This window comes from Lethenteron reissneri, chromosome 12 (assembly GCF_015708825.2).
Source record: "Lethenteron reissneri isolate LAM-NWPU_2019-01 chromosome 12, ASM1570882v1, whole genome shotgun sequence".
Lineage (NCBI taxonomy): Eukaryota > Metazoa > Chordata > Hyperoartia > Petromyzontiformes > Petromyzontidae > Lethenteron > Lethenteron reissneri.
The window spans coordinates 10,044,429-10,068,310 of NC_083790.1; the positions used below are offsets into that span (position 1 = coordinate 10,044,429).

The 23,882-nt window shown below is 50.0% G+C and overlaps 1 protein-coding gene across 4 annotated transcripts in view; it reads left to right on the forward strand.

Moving 5' to 3' along the window:
• The window catches only part of MAPKAP1 (MAPK associated protein 1), a 131,585-nt gene that overhangs the window by 71,406 nt on the left and 36,297 nt on the right, over positions 1–23,882 (forward strand). For all 4 annotated transcript variants that reach the window (XM_061550686.1, XM_061550684.1, XM_061550685.1 and 1 more), the window contains 2 exons: positions 15,442–15,549; positions 17,623–17,763. In XM_061550686.1, the coding sequence (XP_061406670.1) occupies positions 15,442–15,549; positions 17,623–17,763 (249 nt within the window). The remainder of the gene's footprint in view (positions 1–15,441; positions 15,550–17,622; positions 17,764–23,882) is intronic.

Genomic DNA, 23,882 nt, shown 5'->3' on the forward strand with positions numbered 1-23,882 from the left:
TTTTCAGGAGGTACCTTCAGTGGGATATTTGTCCAAATATATTTACGAGTATTTGGTGTGAGGAGAAAATGAGTACCCAGATAAAAAAAACTAAAGACAAAGATCCCCCGTTTCGCCTTAACAGACTGTTGGGGCAAGTGCCGTTAGCTAGCACCATATGAAGGCCGGCACGGCACACAACAGGGTGGGTGGTGAACACTACGCCCGGCCGCCTTTGTCTCCCCAGAGGCGATGTTTACACCGCACCAGGTACTCATTTGAGGCTGAGTCAACCTCGGGGAGGCCCAGGACCGGTTCAGATAATCGTCACTGGTGTTTGTCCGTGAACGGTAATTTAATCCAGGTCGCCGGGTTGGTAGCGCAGTGAAATAATCGCTACGCTATCGCGCTCCCCCCTACCCAGATAAATCCACGTACATACATGCGTACGTACGAATGTGAGAACCAAACTCTGTTTAAATTCCTTCTGTATGGTGGCCTCCTAATCTCTGGACAAACCGAGAATTGTTTTTGGGATCAAAACCTCCCCATCCTTGTCGTCTACTGGAAATCACTTTCGTACCTCAGAATTCCTTTCACGTTTGCCTGCAGTCGGCAACTCTGCTTTGCAGACTTTAAGTTATAAACGCTTTTTCTTTTTTACAATATTACCAACCTCTGCTGTTTTTCACCCAATATTTTTCTGTACGTAATGCGTCCTACCAGCCTTTGTTGTATTCTCTGCTGGTTGTAACGTGATGTGTTGATGCACGACCTTGCCATTCGGAACTTGTCCATGCTTTTTGCCGTAACCAAGTTTCTATTGTGGAACCAGCTCCCCGTAAATAATTAGCATTTATTTCCCAATGGGTTTTTACCCGTGCCAAAAATGAAACCATAAACAAACTAATGAGGGGACTGATCCTCAAAACGCTGTACAGATACTCAATAATCCATTATTCTCCTGGCCACCTTGCATTATGTGGAATAGCTTCAAGGAAACTTCATTTCTGTGACATCGACAGTTTTTTTTTTCCGAAGGACATCAACTTCCTCACTTTCACCTATTGCTACTTAATTTAATGATCATGGAGAAGTGGTGAGCTGAAAATCACCCCTGGCTAGGATTTGAACTCGTGATCTTTTTCAACTCGGAGTCGATCGCTCCAACCACACTCTACATGGCTTGCTCGGTAGAGGAGTAATTTTTGTCAATAATCCCTCACCTGGTTAAATATAGAATGGAAGCTCAATTGATTTACCTCGGTATTTGAATAAATTCGTCATGAGGCTGCCATGCCTTCTGCCAATACAGTACGTTTTGGATTTATGGAGAATATAAATGTGACCACAGCTCAAGACGCTGAACAGAGACATAGACGAATGTGACCAGGGAAAAAATAGATGTCTTTATTTATATATATTTTAGGAAAGACAGAGAGGCGTAGTAGACTCCTGGGTAGAGAAGGGATAGGGTAGAGCTCGTGTCCAGAAGAGCATTTGTGCTCCATGGTTGATGGACTCACCTGCAAAAGGGCTTTGTCTAATTTGTTCCACCTTGGGAGCCTTTTTTTTTTAAGCCTTCGAGCCGGATGTAATTTGGGTGATTGGCAGGGTGCCCCAGCTGACGGCCTGGTTTCGTGTTCCAATTAAAGAATTCGCAGCTGGAAGGTCATGTCGTCAGGTGACCCGTCGTAAGTTGCCCGCTTGGAATCTCAAGTCCTACCCGTGTTAGACCCTTGAAGCTTATTGTATTTCCTCGCCTAACAAGCCGAGCAAGGCCAATCTATTGAATGAGTCTTGATGAAGGTTGGCATGCCAACGTCATTTTATTTATTATTATTATTACGTGGACACATGGATGTTAGCTTGTCTCTGGGCACTAATGTGTGCAGCTTGTGCCCATTGGCAGCCCATTGCCGATGGTAACAAGTCCCACAAGCCCATGCTGGGTCTAGTCCTTCGACAGGACAGCCGCTGTTGACTTTCCGCAACCAAAAACAACTCGCGGTTTGTTAAATTTGGCCGAGTGAGCAACTGTTATACGCTCGGATAATGAGTATAAATGGCTTGTTTAAGAAAATTAAGATTTACATTTTGATACATTTGTAGAGGGGGGGGGGGGGTGATGTATGGTGTGCGTGCGTGAGCGATACATTAAGGTAATTTATTCTTCCCTCACGCAAGTGCTTGTGGCGCGTCAATTTAATGTGCTGCGAGTGGGCAGGAGTTTGGCGCAGCACACAAAGCCAATTAGTGCAAAGACCATTACACTGCATCTTCCGTAATAAGGACCTGGCTTCTGGTGTGTGCCGCGTTTCGGTTTAGACGGGGGTCGGTGTCCACAGCGAGGTGGGGTGAACGTTCCCTCCTCCGCAATTCAACGAATCGCCTGCCGCAAAGGCGCGCAACGTCGCGTTGGCTCTTCGATTCGAATCGGTTCTCTTACAATGGCGGTCAGTTTTGGACGCTGCCCCAGCGCTCGTTCGAGCTCGTGGAGCTCATGCGTGCGTCTTCCTGTTCGCATTCTCGCGTCCCAACCCGTTAGCGACCCACATGTTGGTTTTAAAAAAATATGCATGTAACTCTAGCACGGGTGGTTATTTTTTTTTTTGCGTTTATTGACGTAGCCGGTTGAACAGAAAAGACGGTGTTTGGGAAAAAAAAATACCGAGGCTCGCTATTTTACGGCTGTTAATGACGGAATGATCGTCTGGCTTTAAGCTTAGTCCTGTGCTCCTTGAGACAACACGCTCCTGTTGTTATGGTTTTGTAAGAGGTCGGGCAAAGGTGGCGGCTGAAACGTGAGCCCATCCAGGGAGCGCAGACGCACGTTAGCATTCGTATTACTCAAGCTATGTCAATAAAAGCAGTGGGGGGGGGGGGGGGGAACCCCTATGCCGCTGTTATGTTTATATTTTTCTAAACGATATGTGGGCAGCTAATGGCTTGGACGCGATTTGTGATTGGGAAAACACGCATGTACTGACATGCGAGCGAGTGCGCGCACGCTCACTCGTGCTCGCAAAGACCAGGGATGCCTCTCTTGTAGCTGGTTTGCACTGCTGGAGCAAGTTGTGTGCGCGGGCCAGTGTGTGACGGGGGTAGAGTGGGGCCACGTGGTCGGTCGTGTTCTCAAAGTCGGTGCTGCCGAGGCCGGATTCATTTTGTTGGGAGGCTCAACCTTTGTTCAGATCCCGGTTTCTGACGGCGTCGTACATCGCGGCGACGAACCGGACGAAGCGCGTAGCGGTCGTATCGCAGTGCGCGGGTCGCTTGTGCCACTGCCCCCCGTGCATGTACACACAAGGCGTGCGCACGCGCGAAAGTACACGGGGGGTGACTTCTTGTAAACTTGGCAAGAGCTTCGTGTGTACGCGTTTATACTTTGACAAACGGTGCTGACCTTGCAAGCGGCAGTTTTGGATCGTTGAGACGTTAGTGCAGTCTGCCAGTCATCGCATCCCTGCAAATGCACACACGCGTGCACAAAGTCCGTGGTTGAGGCAGCACCGACTATTAAAAAAAAAAATACCACGTCAGCACTCTGTACATTTAAGGGTTATATGGAATATAGTGTTAGATAGATAACCCCACGACTGACACGGGTGTGGTGGGAATGCCATCATCCAGCAGTGGATTGACTAAGGGCTGTTATTTAGGACAATACGTGACCTATGTATGTATATATATATGTACTAGCCTTTTGCTTGTCAAAGGACGGGTGTATTGCAGTACATTTGAAACTTGCAAGCGAAAAGCAGACCGCGACGTGATATTAATTGCATGAATGCGTGTGCAATTTGTAAGGCTGCGGTGACACAGACTTATTTCATTTTAAGGTTATAATCCCTTGTTCATCATGACGTCCTTTTTACTTCTGTGTCTCAACAGCGTTACGGAGATCACGTGACGTGAGGGTTCTGCCTTTGCAGTGAGGGTTGTGAGTTGACGCCGAGGAGGGGGGAGGAGGCGCCTCTGCCCCCATGTGGAGTGACGTCACCCGCTAATTATTATTAATGGGGGGGGGGGGGGTGTCCCTTTGGAGGACGTCACCTTATCTTGATTATTAATGAGGGGGGCTGTTCGATATTGAGTGACGTCACCTGCTCATGATTATTAGTGGGGGGGGGGGGGGGGGGGAGTACTCCATATTGAGTGACGTCTCCCGCTCATGATGATTATTAATGAGGAGGGGGGTGGGGGGGGGGGTCCATTTGGAGGATGTCACCTGCTTATGAATATTAATGAGGGGGGCTGGTCGATGTCAAGTGATGTCACGAGCGTTAAGGACAGACATTCCTGGGTGATTAGAGTAGGTATATGGACACGAACCATGGCGTTGGCAGACGTTACTGGATCCTGCAATTGGTGGGAATGGGGCTTGGGAGAGCAAAGAGTGTCGTTTTGGCGACAGGAAATGTTTACGTCCCACCAAAGTTGAATGTCCTCCCCACGCGTCTCTGTCCACTGCGCACTTCAAACCCTTGTGCTCGTGGGAGCTGGACATCGGCGAGGGGCGTGGGGAGGCTCGCCGGGCAAGACACGGCGAATTGTGAAACTCGCCCAAATGCCAGCGTCGGTCCCGCGTTGTCCGCTTGCGTGCGCCGGGTTAAATTGACCGCTTAACACACGGGGGGCCGTGCGTACATTGTCGGTCTTCGAAATATTAACTGTGACCATCAACACCCCCACACCCCCCCCCCTCGATACGATGAAGTCATCGGAACAAGTTCTGTGCCACCTGCCTTTGAGTGCTGCATCGTGTGAGCGCAAAGCCAAAGCGTTGCCTCCCTGCTCGATCGAGCAGTTGTGGTCCATTAGTCCAGAGCAGATATTTCATTTGCAGGTACCACCTGAGGTGGTGGCACAACCATTAGTGGTTCCAATTTCTTTGAAGGCCAATAACAGTGAACTATTTGACAACCACTTGAAATAAGTGGGTTATCAAACGATTTCCACTTATTAGCCACGTAAATAAAGCTGTACGACTCCATAAAGTTTTTGCTGCCTTAAAGTGGTGCCAATTTATGCTCTGCTGGCTCATGGATTCGCATCGCGGCGGCCGCCTCTATTCCTCTAATGCGATCACGGAGCCGGCGGTGGAAATCTCACACTGCCACGGTGGGGCGGGCGGGTGGGGAGCGGGCAGTCGCCTCACAAAGCAAGATTCCTGTTGACTTCACTCAAAAGCATCGCTCGGTTCTCTATCAAGACGGCCGGAGGATAACGTCGATGGGGCCGAGTCGACCCTCCACGCAAATATTTGATCTCCCGCGACCTTCCCCCCCCCCCCCCCCCCCCCACAGCGAGTCGAAACGTTCAGACCACGGCTCTAACGGAGAGAGAGGGAGTCCGCGGTATCGCCGCCTCGAATGCGGCCCACGGAGACGGTTTCGCTGTAATCGCACCGGCTGGGAATGCGCAGCGGCGTTTGTAAGACGGCCGTGTGTTTTGGCTGCGGGTCTGAAAAATAAATGCACCGCGGTTACATTTTGTCCCTGGCCATGCCTGCGTTTGCCGGAGTCCGTCGCACAGGTAACGCGGTCCCCTAATATCGTGAAAGAGCCAACGGTGTAAACTCGACGTACGGGGCTCGTCGGCTCTTGCGTGTGTGCATGCGTTTGTGTCGTCTGAGTGCGCCGCTTCTCCTCCTCCTCCGGAAATGAGCGTCCGTTATCAACGTGTCGTCTTTTTTTTGCAAATCGAATGAGTGTCGGAAGGTGATAGCCATGTACAGGCGCAGAGACCCTTTTGTCACTCCGCTGCTGGATGAGGTCCTGCCTATGGTTGAGTTATTTGTTCATACTTCACCACTCTGGTCGGCACGGCTCAGTGAAGGTGGTGGGGGAGGGAGGGGGGTCCATAGGCAGCGTTGGAACGGTACGAAGTTGATTTTGCTGCTGGCCAGAACGTAGCACGGCTCCACATCTGCCGTTGACACCCTGGCGTGCATGATGGTCACCGCGTTCCATGTACTATCCAGGCTCTCAAACCTGCTTAGCTTCGGAGAACTGATGAGATCCGGGGGGTGGGGGGGGGCTATTCCGGGTGGTCGAGGCGATGATAGCCAAAGGCCAATTCTATTCTAGCCTTGCATGGTGTGATGGCAGCGATGTGCTGAAGAAGCTACTTATGCCGATGTCTGCCAGCCGCAAGAGGACTTCAGGAGAGACTTGGTATATGGTTGCCGTTCCTCCTCCTGTGTTGGATGAGCCGCAGACTGCAGCGGCTCACGATCCACAGTTTGGTTTAGCATGGCCACGTTCGTACCGCCGTGGCTCACGGAGGAGATGTGCACGTGGGCTTGTCGTGGATGTTTTGATGCGGTTGAGGTTCCCCCGGTGTTCTTTGAGGACGAGTGTCAAAACCCAGGGGGTGCCATGTTTGGGATGTCGCATGAGGACCATTGAAATGGATTTGTATACCTTCCGAGTGAGTGGATGTACAAGTGCTGTAGTCAACCAAACCAGACATCTCAATTCACCACCTTCGTATTGTGGGTCGAGTGCTAAAGTGTCGCCTGGCCCCAGACATCCTTGGGTAACTTCAACAGTAAACCGTCGATATTTTACGAATGCTCGTCAACCCACTGTACGAGCGAAGGCATCGACCATGCCGTGTCTGTCACGGGAGATGTGTAACCGTACTTCATCAAGCTGGTTCATGCGGGATGATGAAGAGGGGGAGGGGGTTAAGGGACATTGAGACCAGGACCGTTTCGGGTGTCCACTCGCAGCTGACGTTGGCAAAATGGCCATAAAATGGGATTTGGGTCGCCGCGTTAGTGGCGCAGTGTGCTAACCACTGCACCGCCTCTCCTCCACTTAGAAAATACCCGCAAGTAAATTGTATCAATCAATTACAATCGCTTCGTAAATACCGTTGCCATGGTTTCACTTCATGAAGTGGGGAATTAATTTTGTGACGATAAACAGGAATTAAAATGTCCCACAAAGTGGTTAGAAATGCAGTAGTTTGTTTTTTAAGCAAAAACAGCCAGTGTATCCATGCTAATATGCACACTGGGTTAACGCTGTGAAGTCATACAATTTAATTCCAACCTGGTGGTAGTACAAATTCCACATTCCTCTGGTGGGAACCAAGTCTGTCCAAAGGGTCAACAACCCCTGTGGCGGAAGTATTAAAGGCGTACAAGAAGAGGAATGTCGCAGTCCTGGACTTAGACGGGCGATGGGAGTCGGTGCAGCAATCTCCCCACGCTCGCTCGCTCGCTCGCTCGCTCGCTCTCAGTGAACCCTCCTCAGCCCATGAGTCAAGACGGTCGGCTGAAGAGGCTACGGGTACTGACGTGGGCAGCGGCAAGTGGCGTCGCGGAATGAGGGGGGGAGGCTAATGTGTGCGGGGTGAGGGCGCGGGTCGTCGCTATGGCAAAGGCGTTGCGCCGCCGGGCTGTGCGGTCGCCGCAGCGGCGGCAGCGGCCGCGTCGGCTCGCTGCGGTGCGGTGGCCGAGCCGCCGCAAGGGCCCCCTTCGTCACCGATGGGCGAATTCGTTTCCCAAGGAGTCGCACGAACAACCCGGCCGGGAGGGACGGGGGGCGGTGGGGTGGCTTCACCTGCCCTGCCTTCGCCGTCGAAAAATAAGTCCACAGTGGTTGCTGTGTGGGGAGACTGACCCCCCCCCCTCCCCTGCCACAGACCCACCAACAGAGATGAGCAACACTGCCGCTTTGTAACACTGCTGCCTTGTATAGGGGAGATCGTTGGACTTTTTTTTTTACTTTTAACAGGGACGTGTAAATAAATATCTGCAATGTGTTTTCGGGTTGGGTGCGTAGTTAGGGGTGACGTCTCAGACGGTTCTTCGGGAACCGAATGGAGGAGCTCGCGTGCGTCAATGCGCGCGGCACAACCTGAAAACACCCCACGGAGATATGCAGCACAACTGCGAAATGCTACTCTGTAGTAGTAGTCGTCCTACAATGTTTAGACCGACATCCCCCCCTTGTGTACGCACGCAATGTGCGTGCACTGGCATTGTAAACGGTCTTTCTGCTTTTGCCGGCACCGATGACCAGAAACCCCGATGCCGGGCTCCTGTATCTTTGCGGAGCTTCTTTTGCACCGTGCTCATCGGAGGTGTGGGGGCAGGACAACAAACTAACAAACAGCAGCAGCAGCTGCTGCAGCAGCCGTGTCTAGCACAGCACATTTCATCGCAGTTTAAAAGAACTTCCGCGACATCGGCGTTGCTGCGGGAATGGCCTCCGCTTGCAATCTTGGTCGCACAGCACCGGCATTGCACCCTGAATGGTAATCGGGGATAGAGCGCTGCTCTGGCCTTCGTGTGCGAGCGGCGCTTCCATCAGAGCGCTGCTTCGCGCTTGGGAATTAACAGCCACGGGCAGCTTCCAGTCTAAACATAATCGGCATCCAGGCAGTGGTCTACCGCTTGTGTCCAATGGAGATATATATATATTTTTGTTGCAAAAGGTTACGAATGCTTGGCCTGTCGGTAAAATTTCCACAAGGGCCTTAAAAGGTTCCCGTTTGTTTCCAGCGGCAGTTTTCTTTTTTCGCGGCAGTGCTTTGAGCTTTTATTTGTCGCACACTTCGTGAACTACACAGAGGCGTTTGAGTAAATAGGTTTTTTTTTCAGGTCGTCTTCAAGACGCCCGGTCTTACGCCGTATTAACCAAAGGTCACTGAAACGCGCGCGGGGAATGACGATAATTTGTTTACCCGAGGAAGCTTCGCCGAGTCCAGGGTCGTTTTTATCAGGAGCGCCTTGCACATTTTTTTTCACCTTTATAAAATGCGAGGATACCAGAGTTCCCCAAGAAATCGCACACATGGGGGAAGAACATTGAATATCTTGCACAAAGACCAGCAAAGCCCGCTTGTTGTTACCGCCTTCTGTTGAGGATAACACAAAGTCTGCACAGTGGCGTCGTGAACTCAGACCATGTTCGTGCCAACGTTGATTAAAATAAGTACCGCTTTCACGAAAGTTAATAATCATAATAACAACAATTCCATTTACAGCTTTTTGTCAGTTGACCGCTGGAAGAAAGAACTCCCTGTGTGTCGTGTTGGTTACGGGGATATTTCACTCTGCTGGTTTGTGAAAGGGGGAGGTGGGGCAGCATTGGTTCAAATATCACTCGCCACTGGTGATGTCAACTGTGGCTGGGAAAATCGCACTCCTCAGGTTACTGGTTGCTAGTGCAGTGCGCTCATCAGTATGCCATCACTCCCCTCCAGGAAGTTAAAGGTGGTTGTTTATGTGGTGAGTGTTCCTTGCCAAGCCATAGCAATGTGGAATGTTCACCGCTGGCTCAGGGTCGCAGAGATTGAGCACCACCCAACGCTCGGTTGGGCAAGGAGTGTTACTGTCTATGAATGTACAAATTTTGCAGCGCTTTATGCAGCCAGTACAGCACGGATGAGGGCCTCCTCTCGCCATGCCAGTGCCAGTCATGGTGGTTGTTTGACCATCCTTGACCACATTGGTCAGTGCGAGGTGGTGAACCTTGAACCCGCGGTGGTGAGATGTTAACTGCCTCGCCTAATATACAGGAGGTCCTGGGCTCAATCCTACACTTGTATATTTGTGGTTTGCATTTTCTCCTTGTAGTCACATGGATTTTTCTCCGGGTCAACATTAGTTTTAGAGTAGTTGGCTGCTGTAAATGTAATGTCCACATGATGATAAGCCACTTCGTGGAGCTATCAATTGTGGCCAGGTTGCTTCTGAAAAAGAGTTGTTTAGCTCAGTAGGCCTTGCCTAGTAAAATAAATAATGTGGTTTATATCACTCGCGATAGATGTTAGCTGTGGCCAGGAATGAAACCCATTTTATAGTTTCATAGTGCGCCGTGTGATAACCACTCTGTCACCATTCCACTCCTAATTTCCTGTTTTGTATTTTAACAGTCGTGCCTGTTACAGTTTATCGGCTAGTGCGCTCAAATGACGTGGGCCGTCAAAATGAATGCAATGTTATTTCTATATTTTTGGTTGTGTGAATATAAAATTATATTAATATAAAACCACATTGGCATTAAGTTGATCAAAGATGATATTCTTCTCCAAGGGTTGCTAATTAAGAGTTAAGTCTTTACGAGGAATTTACATCAATTGAATCATTTTGTTTTACACATCACACATCAAATGCACGTCTGTCAATTAGCGTGCAAATTAATTAGGTGACTTGTAGCGTGGAAAAAGCCTCTCAGAAGAAGAAATTTCCTTTAAAATATCACAGATTTATTTGGTAATTATTTTTGTCACTTCGTCACTGTTTCAAAGCTGATTCCCTCAGAATAAAAAAAATCTGGATATTTAACAATTTTATATAATAGTAAGACCCCCAAACACACGAACAAAAAACATCGCCGTTTATTTTCACGTACGAACGAGACTCCCAAGCTTTCAATGTACATCTCCGCGTATTACTCAAGAACAAGAGAGCTTTTCCCAAACGCAAAGTTAACGTCATTGTAAAATGGATTCGTGACTGTGGCGACGAATTATTCATCTCGCCTCGTGTGCCTCACTTGGAGACGATCGTGCGTGGGTTTTAACAGCGTTTGGAAAATTGTCCCGTTTAAATTATTCCAGCAAATTTTTTTCCCCTCACCACCATCTAGTTATTGATTGTGTATACAACTTTGGTGTTAATTGGATTAGCGTTGTTTATTTCTAGATCAAAGGCCAGGGTTGTAGCTCAATCGGCAAAGCTGTTTGCTGCGAGGGCATCGATATCATCATCACCACCACCACCATCATCAATGGTGGTCATCACCACCGTCATTATAATAATTTTGCTGAGATGGTCAGATCTAACCCGTCTCACACCATGCAATCTGAATTCTCTGCTCGCATTACATCAACTTGGAGTTTTGTCCAAAAACATCAAATTTAACGGTGGTTACCTGGGAATCCAAGCCTGCATAACAGCTCAAGGCTGGTCCTGCATTACAGGGTTAACAGAGTTAATGCGCTGCCTTAACTCGTCTGGCAGCAACAGGCTTGGGCCTAAGTAATTACGTTTAGGGCATCTAAATTTACGCCTAATTTTTTCTTATTTTTTCCTCCACCATCGGAATTCTGCCTACGCGCGGGGGAGTGTATTAGGGGAGATGTATTTCCCAGCGGTGGAGTGTCGCCGTTTATCTGGCTATCGGGGAAACGCTGTGCCAGAAAGTAATTTTGCCATGCGCGCTAGTGTCGGGGAGATAAGCGCGCGCGCCGGCCGGCGGAGGGAGAGAGAGGGCACCCCCAGCGTTAGAGATAGCAGCCGGGTGAGGGATCTTTCCGCATTTACATTTAGATGAGTATTGATCGGCCGCCGGGGTGTTGCCGGCGCTGGGAGGGCTATCGATTCACGGCTGCGCGGACCGAGCGTCTGCGGGCGGTCGGGGGGTCAAGAGCCCCTTCCTGCCGGCGCGACGCGGCACGACGTGCGGTCCCCTCTGCGCTGCTGGCGCACGGCTGGCGCGACGTGCACGCGCGCTTCTGCTCCGCGAACGCGCGCACGCGGACTTGCACGTGAGCAAGGGATGGAATTTTCACGACCCAAGTCCCACCGCGTGTAGGTCTTTGCGGTAGCGCGTGGTGAGAATCCTGCGCAGACTCCCATCGCCTAAGTCCAGGACTGAGACATTCCTCTTCTTGTACGCCTTTAATATTTCCACCACTGGGGTTGTTGATCCTTTGGAAAGACTTGGCCCCCACCATAGGAATGTGGAATGTCTACTACCACGTAGTTGGAATTAAACTAGATGAGTTTACAGCCTTAACCCAGTGTGAAAATGAGCATGGAGGCACTGGATTTTTTTGCTATAAAGGATATAACACCGACCGCTTTTCGCTCCCCGTGCTGGGAGCTTTTTCAGTTCCTGTTTCAAATACAGACGCACAAGTGTATACTGTGGTATACAAAGACAACAAAGAATCCCCCGTGTCGCCTTAACATACTGTAGGAGCAAGTGCTGTTAGCGAGTAGCACCCAAAGAAGGACGGCACGGCACGTGAGGTGGGGTGGGTGGCCAGCACCACGCGCGGCCACCTTTGTTTCTCGAGTGGCGGTGTTCCCACGCCGCACCAGGTACTCGTTTTGAGGCTGAGGAGTCCGTGGGTACGCACACGCACGTGTGCATGCACTCAAAATATGCGCGTGACAAACCGGAATACCGTATGCGTGTACCCCAAGTGTGTGTTCGTGCAAAGACACGCACACCCATACACTCAAAAACTCTTTCAGTTCCTGTTCCGAATACATACGCACACAAGTACATAAACGGAGACAAAGAACCCCAGAAAGTCTTTAACAGACCGCTGGGGAAAGTGCAGTTAGCGAAGGCCGTCACAGCGCACGAGAGGGTGGGTAGCCAGCACCACGCCCGGCCACCTTTGTCCTGTGGTGATGTTTACACACCGCACCAGGTGCTCATTTTATTCTGAGCCGTCAAGTATATACACACACGTGCATTAATATATGTACAATCGTATGCACAAAGGGCACCATGGTTTTAATGTGTACACGTAAACAAACGTTATTTCTTATGAGCACTGAAGCAGTGGTCATCCCCTGTTTCCATTGCTGAGCCAGTGGTGGAATTTCCACTTTCCTATGGCAGGGGCGAGTTTATCGAAAGGGCAACCACCGTTGACTTCACCCACAGAGTGGTTATTCATCTGTCGACCTCGGGGGGGTTGATGGGCCGACCGAACCACCGACATACGGATCTTCCGCCAAGCGACCTGGGCGCACTGCCGTATGTCGTCTGTTAACAAACTATTATCGGTTTACTTGGGAGTATTTGTGTTAAGATTATTAATCTATCGCACGCGCGCACACGCGCGATCGTTGCGGAAGCCACGGAGGGTAAATGATGCGCGGCCGTGCGTGGACCAACGGGGCTTGGTTCCATTTATTTTGCCATCGATTGCGTGAGCCGTCCATTTGCCTAATGCTCGGCCGTGGTGGTGCGAGGCGCCGCTAAACGCCTCGCCCTCCTTCTCAGGGGTGGCGCGGCCATTAACAGGCCAATTATTACGTTCGGCGGAATTGTGTACATTTTTTTTTACAGCTATCGGAAATGATTTTCGCTTGAGCGTCTTGTTCGGCGAATAATTCGTTTCAACTGGCCCTCCATCCTTCTTGAAAAAAAAAATGCTTTTCATTTGCAGTCAAATGTTCGCTTGCTAAATCTGCTAATGATCTTGGAAGAATTAATAATTTACCATGTTATGGCTTGGAGTTATAAAGTACAGCATTATCTTGTCTTCGTGGACCCACTATATATGCATTTTTTTGTCTCCAGTGGATTTTATTTTCCAAGGAGAACCAGTGCCCTCTACTGGTCTGTCTGGCATAGCAGTTGCCAGCCAAACATTAGCAGAATCCTCACGTCAATTTGAAAACTGAAGATTCTTTTTCGTTTATTGGAAAGCAACACTATGCGATTCGGCCACACAAACTCGTGAACTGGCACGTACGCAAGAACATGCACGGAACGAGTGCAAATACAAACACCCCCCCCCCCCCACACACTTATGGATCGTAATTGATATTTGGGTGAAATCGCCGCGCAAGAAGCAAAATGTGTGTCGTACACCCTCCTCCACCCGACGCAGCCAAGGAATAAATGTGTCACGCCATGAACAAACGTGCCAATTTATTACGGCTTTCAACAGCACCCACCGGGCGTGTGGGGGAGAGCGATCCGCAACATTGAGTTTACAGACGTTACCCTGGTAGTTACAACCAGCAATATCAGGCAGGTGCCAGATATATCAGATTTATTGTGGTGCTGCCGAGTCACTAATAAGTTGGCACGTTTCTTCACGTGGCAACTTTATTTGTTGGCTGTGAGCGGGGGTGGGGGGAGTGTACAAAAACACATGAAACTTGCGGAACCAAAGGCCAAAAAGTCAGCGTCATGAAAGCCTACACATTATAAATGCCCCATGGATCCCTAAGGATCGTGGGGAAAGGCGTCATGTTTGTGAGAATCCATGAATGCAATTTTCTTTCAAACATATATATATAACCTGTTAACAAACAAACTCAACATGTTCATCAATAACACTGTGGCCCGCAGAGGAAAAATATAATATAGGTGACGTTTCGGGCAATGGGCCTTCTTAATAGCCCGTGATAAAGAACGCCAGAAGAGAGACTGTGGACAATTACAGTTGGAAGCTCCACATTGCACCATTCGGCCTGATGAGAAATACACAAATTGTTTAATTTGGCATGTGAATAGTTGCCCAATAGTAGCTATTGAGTAACAGAAACACCCTTCAATAATCAGCCGCCTCTTGTATGTGGTATATTATTTGTACTTTTAAGGCCCACAGCATTATTGACAAATGCAAGTTTTATGTTACTTGCACTTGTTCTCCACTGCCAGTGGAGCACTGACAAATAATTAACAACCTATCGGTGGGCTGCTTTGAGCTCAGAAGTGCACAAACAAACGTGGAGGGATGGATGCACGCTTGGAATCACACCGAGAGACAGAAACAGGACCCACGTGTATGAGAAGCCGTCTGCATGTTAAAGGCGCCGTTCGGAGGAGTATGTGGGCAATGAAGGGGCACGCGTTACTGGGAAGGGGGGGGGGGTGATGGTAACCAGTGGGGGCGAGAATAACAACGGAGTGCCAGCCGAAGGCGGAAAAGGCGCCCGGGTTGAGGACCACCAAGGAGATGGAGCGGTGAATGGAGCGGGAACTGGATAAGATTGTGACGACGAAGGCTGTACAGGGGATCTTTGTCTTTGTTGCTCATTGTGGGATCGCCGCCGCACTGCGGGGGAAACTTTTCGGCGTGCGTGCGTGCATTTGGGGAGTGGTCGTGTTGTGGTTGTCACGCTGCGCTATGAATCCCAGCAGTCCGAGTTCGTTTGTCGCTCGCAACCAACACCGGTGACGATTATCTAAACCGGTCCTGGGCATCCCCTAGGTCAACTCAGCCTCAAATGAGTACTGGGGAGACAACGGCGGTCGGGGCGTGGTGTTGGCCACTCACACCCTCGTGTACCGTTCTGGCCTACATAGGTGCTCGCTGACAGCACTTGCCCCAACAGTCTGTTAAAGGCTGTACGGGGGATCTTTGTCTTTGTGCGCACCTGATTGGCTCACAAGTGACAACATCAAATTTATCCCTCTAAGACTGACAATCTGGCTGTCGCCTGATGATGCTGGTTGTAATTACTGGCTTATAGTCGTACTCGAAGTGGAAATGTAGTGGGTTTACTCTCCAGCACACCGGTGTGCTGTACTAGTAACGAATTGCATGTTTTGTTTACATGACAAACCTTACTAATTGGCTGTGTAGGGTGGTGGCGGGTTTTAACGACACATTTATATTTTCGCGATCTAACCCAAAAAACCTCTATGAATATCGGTCGCGAAAGCCTATAGTATTAAACCAACGCATGGTGTGTGTGTGTGTGTGCGCGTGCGTGCGTGCGTGTGCCCTGTGCAGGGCCTCAGTATCGGCTGGAGAAGCAGAGCGCACCCAACGTGGCCGTGGACCTCGACAGCAGCCTCGAGTCCCAGAACAGCATGGAGTTCTGTCTCGTGCGCGAAAACAGTGAGTCGCCACACGCCGCCAGCGTCGCGTGCAGCGTCGCGTGCAGCCTCGCGTGCAGCGCCGTTCCTTCGTGTGGCCTATGAAGAGCAACTGTTCAGAGATTCACCCCGGAGGTGATTTCAGCCACTCGGTTGCTTTGTCTGAGAGTTGGAATTTCGGATGCACGACATTTCTTCGACGCATATTTCGGGCAGTGCGTCCCAGTGAATGGGGTGAGATCTCGGTGGGGAGCGGAGAGTCGGGGCGGTGAAACGACGGTGGAAGAGGACACTGCGGATCTCCTTCTGGGTGTGCACTGATTGGTCGATTCGTCAATTAAATTGGATTTGTATGCTCGTCGTATCGTTGACGTGCAAGAATCCATTATTTATTATTCTATGTAGGTGATATGCAAATGATGGGCTAATGGTATAATATGCTAACAAAACTATACAAATGAACACAAATATTGACAATATTTGCCAGTGAGACGAAAATAATAGCCAACCTGGAATCGAATTGCCACCCCAAATCTTCACAATTGAGTCACCAGGGAGGGTGCCTCGTCGCATGCCTACCTGTCAGCCATCACTCGGGGAACACGTCCTCCAGCAACAACAACAGGAGGCAGAGCAGCGGCGTCCACGAGTGTCGGGAAGCTAAAAGGCAGCGAGTTGGCAGCGTGAAGAGAGCGGGCGGTGCGTCTGCCACTCGCCTTGCCTGGTCTGTTCACCCATAACGCTCGGATCTGCCCCCTCGACCTCTTGCCAGCGAGAGCCTCTGCCGCTCCGCGTTACGTCAACCGCGCACCTGGCCCGGCGCAAAACGCGAAGCCCGCACCCCCAGCCACAGCATGCCCAAACAGCTTCTGTTTGACACGATAGAGGGGGCTGATGGGCACAGCACAGGTTAGAGTAGAGACTGGTTGATGCGGTACAGGAAGATGTGGAGCCGAATGGACTTGCCGATGACTGGAGCCAACGGTGTCAAGATCGGCCTCTGTGGAGGAAGAGGCTCGTGAAGGACGCTACTGGGCAGTTGGAGGCAGCCGCCCTCCAGCAACAACATAGGGCGGAGGAGCGATGCTCACAACGAGTGGTGGGCCGGGCAGATTAAACAAAACAAGTTGGCACAGTGGGGAGCACAGGTGGGGTGCATCTATCAGTCATCTCATGGCACCTGCGTCTGTCCCATGACCTCCTGACAACAACCCTTCGACACTGAGGGGCTTCATTGTTCACCTACCCTGGCACAGGTGCTGTTGGTAACGTCACTACCACCAAGTGGCGAATGGTGGCTGTTGTTGTATCTGTGTGGTATAGGGTGGTGTGCGAGATGAGAGAGCGTGGCACGTGTTGTTTGAGTGTGTCATGCGGTGCACTACATGTGGTGTGTACGCTTGCTGTGTATCGCGCATGCACCTTCACTTGCGTGCCTGATGTGTAAATGTGTCATTTTCATTTGGGGCGGCGTGTTTGTTATATGTTCTGTGTGCGCATAATGAATAGCTGTGGAAAATGTGTGTGTGTGCGTGCGCGTGTGTCGTCGCATACGTTGGTGTCGCGGTTAACGCACTGGTCTACGAACACCAGTGGAGATTATCTGAACCGGTCCTGGGCTTCCCCTAGGTCGACTCGGCCTCATGAGTACCTGGTACGATGTGTAAACATCGCCACCGGGGAGACGAAGGCGGCCGTGGTGCTGGCCACCCACCCCTTCGTGTGCCGTGCCGGCCTTCATAGGTGCTACTCGCTAACAGCTCTTGCCCTCCAACAGTCGTGTTAAGGCTGTACAGGGGATCTTTTTGTCTTTGTCGCATACATCTGTCATACGCGCACAAATGCGCGCGGTGCCTGTGCTTGGCATGTGTTGCATACAATCGTCTTGCGTGCATCTATCACAAGCCGTGTGGCCGTAATTTTGAGCTGTGCGCGTATAAGCCACGGGAAACGCGCGCGCGGCATTAAATCTCGCATCCTTTGCTCATCCACAAGATTAAATGGTGAGCTATTGAGACACGAAATAGCATCGCCTCTTTCGCAAGGGCCACCTCGGGTTTATTAATGCGCGCCTGCGTCATCCGCCGCTGCGCAGGTTCACGCGGCAACGAGAGCCTGGAGGACGAGTTGCCGCTGGAGCTGGCCACGGTGCAGGTGTCTCTCAACAGCCACCAGTACAAGTCGTACCGTGTGAGCTGCGTACACAGGTTACGCATCCACACGGACGTGCAGCTCGGTGAGTCTGTGTGCCCCCACGCGCCTCTGTTCCCACCCCCACCGCCTCGCCACTCCAGCCCGTCGATTTGGGTTAGGGGCTGGCGAAGTGCAACGGTAAGACCGTGTGATGGAGCAAATTTTGAGCGTTGGTTGTGGAGGGTCAGTAAAAAAAAAGATTGTGGAGTCTCTGTGCACGTGTCCATTGCCTATTTTACTTCTTTGCTTGAAGCTCTTCCTGATATTCAGTCACTTAGCAAGTGGCACTGGTAAGGCCATGATTTATGCGAGGCTTTTCTCGGTTTAAATATCCCAGAATGCATGGCTTGTTGCTGTTGCCATCTCTGTCCTCTGCAGTAGCAATCTCTGTTCTTATGTGCCTGGTCCCACATTTAATAATCCCAAAATGCACTGCTAGTGCTGCACCCCGGCAGCCCCCATTCATCATCGTCCTCCTTTGAGTGCTTCCCCACCGTGTGTAATAATCCCAGAATGCACCACTGGTGTTGCCCTGACATCATTTCAGTGTTAATAAAAATGTACCTTCCGTTGGACAATCCCATCATGTACCACTGGCTACTGCCCCTTCATCTCTCTCCCACTGATGTATTAGACAGCCTGCTGCTCGTTTCAAAGTGATGCCCACTGCACGCAGCACAAGGATCATCGTGATGCAAAGGCTTGGTTTGAAGGAAAGCCGCCAAACCCTGGACTCGGTGACTCAAGGACACTGACCAGTAGCCAATCGGTTCCGCTGCACTCTGCGTGCCCACCTGCATCAAGAAATTCCCAAGTTTTAAGTCACGCAAAGCACCTCAAAGATTTCTGCCAAGGTCTTAAGCCATAACGGTGGGAACACATGGGGATTTAGTTTTGAAATTACCTGCAGAACAAGGTTCCCTCTAGCAAATGTACGTATTCATAAAGACAAAGACCTCTAATTTGGGTTAATGGACTTGCAGTGCATGTTCCATTAGTGGCTAATTAGAGCTGGCATAGCAAATGAAGGGGGGGGGGTGGTAGTTTGGCCAGAACTATACCTGGCCACCTTTTTATCCCCACCGTTGATGTGCAAATCACTGCACCAGGTATTCAGTTTTAGGGTGAGCAGACAGAGTAATCCACTGCTAGATTCAGATACTAACTGGCCATGTGTGTTGTACACCATGGACAGGAATGGAATCTAGGTTGCTAAAATTGTAGTGCCGTGTGCCGATCGCTGCACCAACATCCTGTACACAAAGGCACATGCATCCAGAGTTACGTGTAAACGCGCAAAGACAAAACGTAGCGCCGCGGTGGCGAGATGTTAACTACCTGGCCTGGTATACAGGAGGTCGTAGTTTCGATCCGGACCTTGACGCCTGCTGTATATTTGGAGTTTGCATGTTCTCCCTGTGGTAGCGTAGATTTTTTAACCCGGGTCCTCCAGTGTTTCCCTCTATTTAGAAACATGCGATTTGAGTATCTCTAAAGAAGAGCTATAAAGCTCTTTGGGCCCTTACCTGGTTAAAATAAAAAAGAGTATTTCTAGGCTCTTTGTGCACGTTCTCCTCGTGGCACGGGACACTGGGGTGCGGCTTGGCCATCACTACACCCAGCCACCTTTGTCCCCATTACAGTTGTTTATACACAGCACCAACAGGAAGTGATGTGAGGTGGCTGCAACCTCGGGGAGGCCAATGACAGGTGCAGGTACCCACTCGCCACCGATGATGTGCATGGCCGGCATTGGAACTAGCTCTCTGGGATCATAGCGTGCACATGCGTACACATACACAAACATACACGCATGAGCACACACACGACACACGTGTATATTTATATATATACAAAGACAAAGATCCCCCGTATAGTCTTAACATACTGTTGGGGAGAGTTCTGTTAGCGAGCAGCACCTATGAATGCCGGGACTGCACACGAGGGGGTGGGTGGCCAGCACCGCGCCCGGCTGCCTCAGTCTCCCTAGTGGCGATGTTTTAACGCACCACACCAGGTACTCATTTGAGGCTGAGTCTACCTAGGTGAGGCCCAGGACCGGTTCAGATAATGATCACTGGTGTTGGCAGTGAGTGGGAATTGAACTTGGGTTGCCGGGTTTGTAGCGCAGCATGCTGACCCGCTACACTACCGCTCATTCACATGCATACACAGATACACAAACACACAATGGCTCACACATGTACACACATACACACCAAGATCCCCTATATAGCTTATATGGACTGTTCGGCCATGTACTGTTTGCGAGAATTTATAAAGGGCAGCACTGCACACGATGGGGTGGTGTGACCAGAACCATGCGTGTCCACCTTTGTTGCCCCAGTGCTGATGTCTTCACACCTCACCAGGCACTCATTTAAGCCCTGATTTGACCTACGGAAGGCCTAGGACCAATTCAGATATCACTTGATCCCTGATGTTAGCCATGGCCTAGGAACTGGGCTCAGTCGCCGGGTTCGTGGCGCAGTGCGCTCTCCGGTACACTGCGACGACTCGAATGCGCGCGCACACAGTGAAGTGTTCGCGCGTTGACACGAACGTCGCCCCCTGCTAACGGGGGGGGGGGGGGTGGGGGGGTGGGGACTAAGAAAGTGCTGGGACACCTGAAGAGAGGGGAGTTGCCCCTCGGCCTCCGTGCCGCGCTCCCCGTGAGTAATGCGTCCGCCACCCGCCGCAAAGGTTGCGCTTCATTAGGAGCGGGGGGACGCGAAGGAGCCGCGTGATTTAGGGGCCGGGCGAGCCCTCCCTGCAGACACCGCTGGATAGGTCGACGGCGTCTTCGGCGGAAGTGCTGAGCGTGCAGCGGCACGTTCGGCGGCGGCGATAATAAAACGCTAATGGTGGCGATGGTAATCATCGCGTTCGCTCAGGAGCGTTAGGCGGGGGACCGTCCGGTCGTGCCGTTGCCGCGCTGTCGCGGTGCCCCCAACGGGAGGCGCGCGGAGACACCATGTGGCCCTGCCTGTGCTCGCGTGTATACGTCAAGGCCGTAGCCATGGAGTCAACATTGGGGGGGACCAAATCTTCCAGAGGGTCTGGGGGTCCCAACCCAGAAAAAAAAAATCTAAATTTGAAAAAGAATTTCCTGCCAAAAATATTTCAAAATTCACTAACACATGGGATGGACAATGTCTAATAGTGTCTTGCATTACATTGCTCTGTTTTTACTTTTTTACCATTTCTTGTTTCATTGTTATGGCAGAGATTATGGATTAATAAAGTACAACCATAACCACAATCATATAAACAAAAATCTACACATTGATTTCTATCAAGACAAGTCCAGATATTGTTGCCAAGGTTTAGCAAATTGTTTTTATTTACATACCATAGCATATTTTTTATAGCAATATATTGGGGGAGACATTTTGAGCACATTTGAATATTGGGGGAATTGTGTCCCCCCCCAATCTATATTATAATTACGGCCTTGGTATTGTTATACGTACATATGTCAAACTTCTTTTGGCACCGTACGTAGCTGGCCGTGCTACTTGGAGGTGTGGGGCACGGACGACAAACACAACAACAAGCAGTTGTAAAGAAATTCGTTTTCAGTCGAGACAATCTTTTCAATCTCAATCTCACGGTGTCGTGGCGTGGTCACCGTTCGGTTTTCTCCTTCGCAGCAGCTGATGGTTTGCCGAAGTTGATGTTGATCTCTGAATAGTGGTAGCCGTTTTTTTATACTTACGGCAGTGTTAATCGAAAGGACACCTATATATATAATGTACAATATAATGTTTATTTTCTCTCTCTCTCTCTCTCTGATATTCTACCATACAATAGAGGTGTGTGCCAAGGTCAAAGTGTCTCTGTTTGCTTGTCTCACTCTCGATGGTCCCCACGAGCATTGGTCTGGCGCCGGTCTCCGTTCGGTAGGCCCCGAGTCGGTGTTGTAGATTCCACATTCTCATTGCGAGGACCAGTTCCTCCCCCAAGATGGTATCATAGCGAGGACCAGTATCTCCCCCAAGATGGTATCATCGCGAGAACCAGTATCTCCCCCAAGATGGTATCATTGCGAGAACCAGTATCTCTCCCAAGATGGTATCATTGCAAAGACCAGTTCCTCCCCCAAGATGGTATCATCGCGAGAACCAGTATCTCCCCCAAGATGGTATCATTGCGAGAACCAGTATCTCTCCCAAGATGGTATCATTGCAAAGACCAGTTCCTCCCCCAAGATGGTATCATCGCGAGGACCAGTTCTCCCCCAAGATGGTATCATTGCAAGGACCAGTATCTCCCCCAAGATGGTATCATCGCTGAGAACCAGTATCTCCCCCAAGATGGTATCATTGCGAGAACCAGTATCTCTCCCAAGATGGTTTCATTGCAAGGACCAGTTCCTCCCCCAAGATGGTATCATTGCGAGGACCAGTTCCTCCCCCAAGATGGTATCATTGCGAGAACCAGTATCTCTCCCAAGATAGTATCATTGCGAGAACCAGTATCTCTCCCAAGATAGTATCATTGCGAGGACTAGAGGACACCCCTCCAAATAGGACTTCAAATTGCGCGAATTCAACGATGTACATCAATGCGCACGAAGCACTGCGCCGCCCGGCTGGATGTGACTGCGTAATGTGAAACGAGCTTCGTGACCCCTTTTGAGAAGGGGGTGGGGGGGGGTGAAAGATGATTGTGGTTTATAGTTTGAGACCGCATTTTCCAATATGCTGCTGCTTTGAAAAACCTGGGATTTGGAAGCACAGTTGGGGCATTTTATTTGTTTATTTAGCAAGCAGATGTTATAGGCAATGGCCTTTATAAATAAAACAACCGAATTCTACATTTTATTTTCAACAATAAACCAATGCTGCATTGATAATTTAGTTCACTAAACGTAGGCAGACTACAGCTTTCCCTGAAAACGCACTGGCCTCTTTAATGTCGCACGGCTACGAGCTTGCCCTGTTTGTTCTCGAGCGCAGTGATCCACCCTTTTCGGGTTGATTTTCTACACCACCGCCAGCGCAATCCCGAAAGTGTTTATTTGCAAAGGGACGTAATGACTCTAAATTGGCTCTCACCTGGCCAAGTTAAAGACGACATCGATTGATTGAGTAGCTCTGAGCCGCGGCGGGGAGGGGGGGGGCGCGGCTCGGCGGCTTCCGCGGATTTCCCCCCCCTCCCTACTGATGTCCGCTGAATGATGGGCCTTTGGTGACCTTGGCGCTGGTGGCCAGGTTCTGACTAATGGGGCAGCCGCTCCGTGAGCCGGAAAATAAAACAAAAGGGCTTCACCTCCCCATGTCTTGACCGCCACTTATTTGTTTCCTGCCTGCAGTCCCGCGACTTGTTTTATTGTTTTTTTGTTTCATTACACTACTATCATTATTTTTTCCGGTCGGATGCCTTGCACCGCTCTCGCCGCGGTGCTGTGCTAAACAATAATAAATAAATAAACCCTCACGGGGATATTTGGACAGGGTCAAGGTGTAGAACGCAAATTAGAATTATTGTGAGTTGTAGTGTTTGCTTTCAGGTTTCGTGTACGTGCGTGTAATATTTTTTCACTTAAATGTAAATGCATTTTGGAAATGGTGGCGTGTCAGGCTGAATGATCAAATCGTAGCACCTGATGAAATTCTGGATTTTATATCTGTTTTAAGCCACCTGTGATTACACCAGGTTCTCAAACGTAGTGAATTCATCGCTTTATCCCAGTCACCAATGAGCACACAAACATAACCATCATCACCTGAAGACGGACTGCTTGTGTTGCGACCGAAACGTCGTGTTTTCTTTTGTTATTTTTTCTATCTACGTGACTTTTCCCGAAAAAACCAGAGCGTATATGGATTCCTGCGGTCACGAAAGCTTCAAATCAAGACATAACCATCATATACAGTTTTCATAATAATCGGCCAACCCAACTCTACAGGATGACATTTGAAAAAACTATAAATTAAACGACCAAACTACTGGGAGCCACGGATGACGTCTGGTAGGAGTACTTGCTACCGTTGGTAGGATAAGCAAAGCCCATGGGTCCACCTTGATATTAGGAGTGATTGGTTTGTAATGTGACATTGTTCTGTCTTAAATTTCGATTTAAAGCTTTCGTGACTGCAGGGATTCATCTTCTTGGTTCTTTCGGTAAAGTCACGTAGAAGGGAAGTAATAAAATAA